Genomic DNA, 2948 nt, shown 5'->3' with positions numbered 1-2948 from the left:
CACACACACACACACACACACACACACACACACACACACACACACACACAGCGTGAACATACTGGCATCTCTTTTAACAAGAGAGGTCAAACTTGTGAAGTCACATTGAATTATCGTTTGGTTTCGCGCGCCTTGCCAGCCTGAATGAACCCCTCTTTTGCTTTAATTTTCACTCGTGGGGTCAGTTTGTGTTTGTTGACGCAGTCCCTGATTATTTACAGATGGAGCCTCCTCCCGGAGCGACGTGCTGCTGTTGTTATTGTTGCTGTGCGTTACCTGTCCTTTGTGCAGTTCCTTGGTGGCAGTGACCTTTCTGACACTTTTCAACAGCGATGCCAAGGGCGTCTTCTGCCACGGCGCATCACTTCAAGCGCAGCTGCTATTTCCATCCCTCCCTAATGAAATGGAAATATTTATTTATGGATTCACGACTTTTATTTTTGACACATTAAAACTTTTTTTCATATTTTAATTTTGCGTTTTTGTGACTTATTTGTTTCTTTTATTTTTCCTTTTTAAAATCTCGATTCCTTTATGGAAATAACGCTTTGATTTAAAATATTTTTTGCTCTGAGCTCAATGTTTTTAACCCTGAAACTCTGAGCACGTTGAGCTCCTGATATGAAACAAACTTTCTGATTCTCTGCAGGACCGCGCAGACGGACTAAGCGGCTCTTCGCCGAGCGGGCGCCTTTCCCAGCTGTCCTCCCTGAACCAGGCCGCCTACTCCTCGGCTCCCCCGCTCTGCCACACTCCGGCCTCAGACTTCCAGCCTCCCTACTTTCCACCCCCCTATCCACAGTCTTCACTGCCATACTCTCAGAGCCAGGACTCTGCTTATTCCCACCTGTCAGACCCCTACCCCTCCATCAACTCCATCCATCAGCACCAGCAAGCAGCGTGGCACTCGCAGAGGTCGCGCTCCGAGGAAGGGGGGCTACTATCACAGTCTCACCGGGCTTTGAGCCTGGACCCCCGTCGGGAGTATCCAGCTGTCCCGCGGCTGCTGCACGGTCTCGGGGAAGGGGCTGCAGCTCTCGGAGACGGTCCTCTCGGGATGCACCTGGGACATCACGGCCTGGATGATCTTCAGGTGACTTTTTTGTTTTTCCGCTTGTGTTGCGTTGGCACTGCTGCTCGAGAAGTCCGTGCGTAAAAGTCAATCGGCACACGATAAAGACGCACGCATTTTTTCTTAAAACGCTCGTATTTGTTGTGCTTCAATAATTATCCTTTATGATAATGAAATATTTTAAAATTAGCTTGTGCAAATAAATACTACTAAATTCTACTAAATACTAGAAAACGCGCAGTGCGGCGAAAAGGCCTCAGGGCAATTTATCTTTAATTCCAAATAAGAGTTTATAAAGATGCAGGCCACACTAAAATATCTACATAAAAAGCGAAACGTGTAATTTACAACTCTGGTAATTAATTTAAAATTATTTTTTATGTTATTTATTTGTTTTTTTTATTTTTTTAAAACACCTTCAGAGCTGCAGTTTTATATTTTTCCCTAAAAATTGATACTTTAATTTTAGCGTCTGACACAGAAACAGCAAAGGAAACAGCAGCACGCTGATTTCTCAAGACAAGAAAAAAATAGTCTTTAAATTTCTAAATCTCTACATCTTACAGTTGTCTGTTTTCTTGCTTTATCCGTTTGTGCTGGACATGATCAATAACGACATGTCTTAGATGGTTTTTATATCAGTTAATGTTTCAGTTTTATTACTTGAAATCTTTTTGTATATACGTTTTTTTTTCTAAGCTTTTTTAATGGATTATCCACAATAAAAACGATACCCTAAAATATGAGTATAAAAAACTGCATTCGTTAAATGAATGATAGCAATTTGGCCTCACTCCATTTTATTATCCACTCCAGCATTATCCTCCGTCTCGCGCAGACACAAAGTGATTCTGCAGCCTTTTTGCCTTCTGCAGGTTTTTAGGGGGAGAAGAATAGTTTCTATGGTTTATTGAGCAGTCAGCTTCCCTGCAGCAGGTGCAGCTGCAGACGCTGTTTGTTGCCTCCTCGCAGAAGAAAAAAAAACACACACACACAGACACACACACACACACCGAGACCAATTGATCTGCACGGTCATTAATAGAAAAGAAACGTCTGAGAGGAGCGCCGGGCGAGGAGTCAACCCGGGCATGTTGCTGTTAAACGCTCCCACTTGACAGGGACTTTTATTTGATTAATGGATTATATCCTCCGCGTTTGAACCCTCTCATAGTGTCAGCACAAAGGAGGCAACATGAGACTCGGGCCCTGCAACATGATTTTACTTTCAATCAGAGAAAACTTCAAATGTTTTTAATTTAGTCTTTGAATCGCTGAGCCACACTTCACTTATCAGTAAATCGCATTTTCTTAAGATTTAAAAAGATATATTTATTTATTTTTACCTAACACATATTATGCAGATGTATTAATGATTTTTATGTTGCTTTATGTTGCTTTTTCTGTCCAAAAAATAGCTTTTGTTCCAAACGTTTTATTGCTTTAGGCTTAAAAGAATTGAATTGAAATGAAGTGACATGTCTTCTTTTTGATTAAACAGAAATGTAAACTGCTTTGTGCGTCACAACTTCAACTCATTTACTTTCTCTGTTGCACAAAACAACTTGCACTAAATCAAATTTGCTTTTATTATTTACTTGGATATTGATGGTGCTCATATGTGCTGTGAGGGGAAAGTAAATGTTGGACCTTCCATCTTGCTTTGGCCTGAGAGAGACAAGCTGTATATCTCTGTGTGTGTCTCTGTGTGTGAGTGTGTGGTGGCTCTGAGGCCGGTGGATAAATGATAGTGACTGTCTGTCTGTCTGACACAGGGAATGGAGGAAGGATCAGCCTTGGGCATCCTCGACCACTCTGTCATTAAAAAAGGTAAGAGGTAGAAGAGCTGCGTGTGCGTCTGTGTGTGTGTGTGTGT

The 2948-nt window shown here is 41.9% G+C and overlaps 1 protein-coding gene across 2 annotated transcripts in view; it reads left to right on the top strand.

The window, feature by feature from the left end:
• The window catches only part of tfap2e (transcription factor AP-2 epsilon), a 12806-nt gene that overhangs the window by 2326 nt on the left and 7532 nt on the right, over positions 1-2948 (top strand). For both annotated transcript variants that reach the window (XM_005739684.2, XM_005739685.2), the window contains exons 2-3: positions 650-1093; positions 2848-2902. In XM_005739684.2, the coding sequence (XP_005739741.1) occupies positions 650-1093; positions 2848-2902 (499 nt within the window). The remainder of the gene's footprint in view (positions 1-649; positions 1094-2847; positions 2903-2948) is intronic.

This window comes from Pundamilia nyererei, unplaced genomic scaffold, assembly GCF_000239375.1.
Source record: "Pundamilia nyererei isolate P.nyererei 1_Seehausen unplaced genomic scaffold, PunNye1.0 scaffold00093, whole genome shotgun sequence".
Taxonomy (NCBI): domain Eukaryota; kingdom Metazoa; phylum Chordata; class Actinopteri; order Cichliformes; family Cichlidae; genus Pundamilia; species Pundamilia nyererei.
Note: the sequence above shows the minus strand (reverse complement) of the source record. Positions and strands in the feature narration are given on the sequence as shown.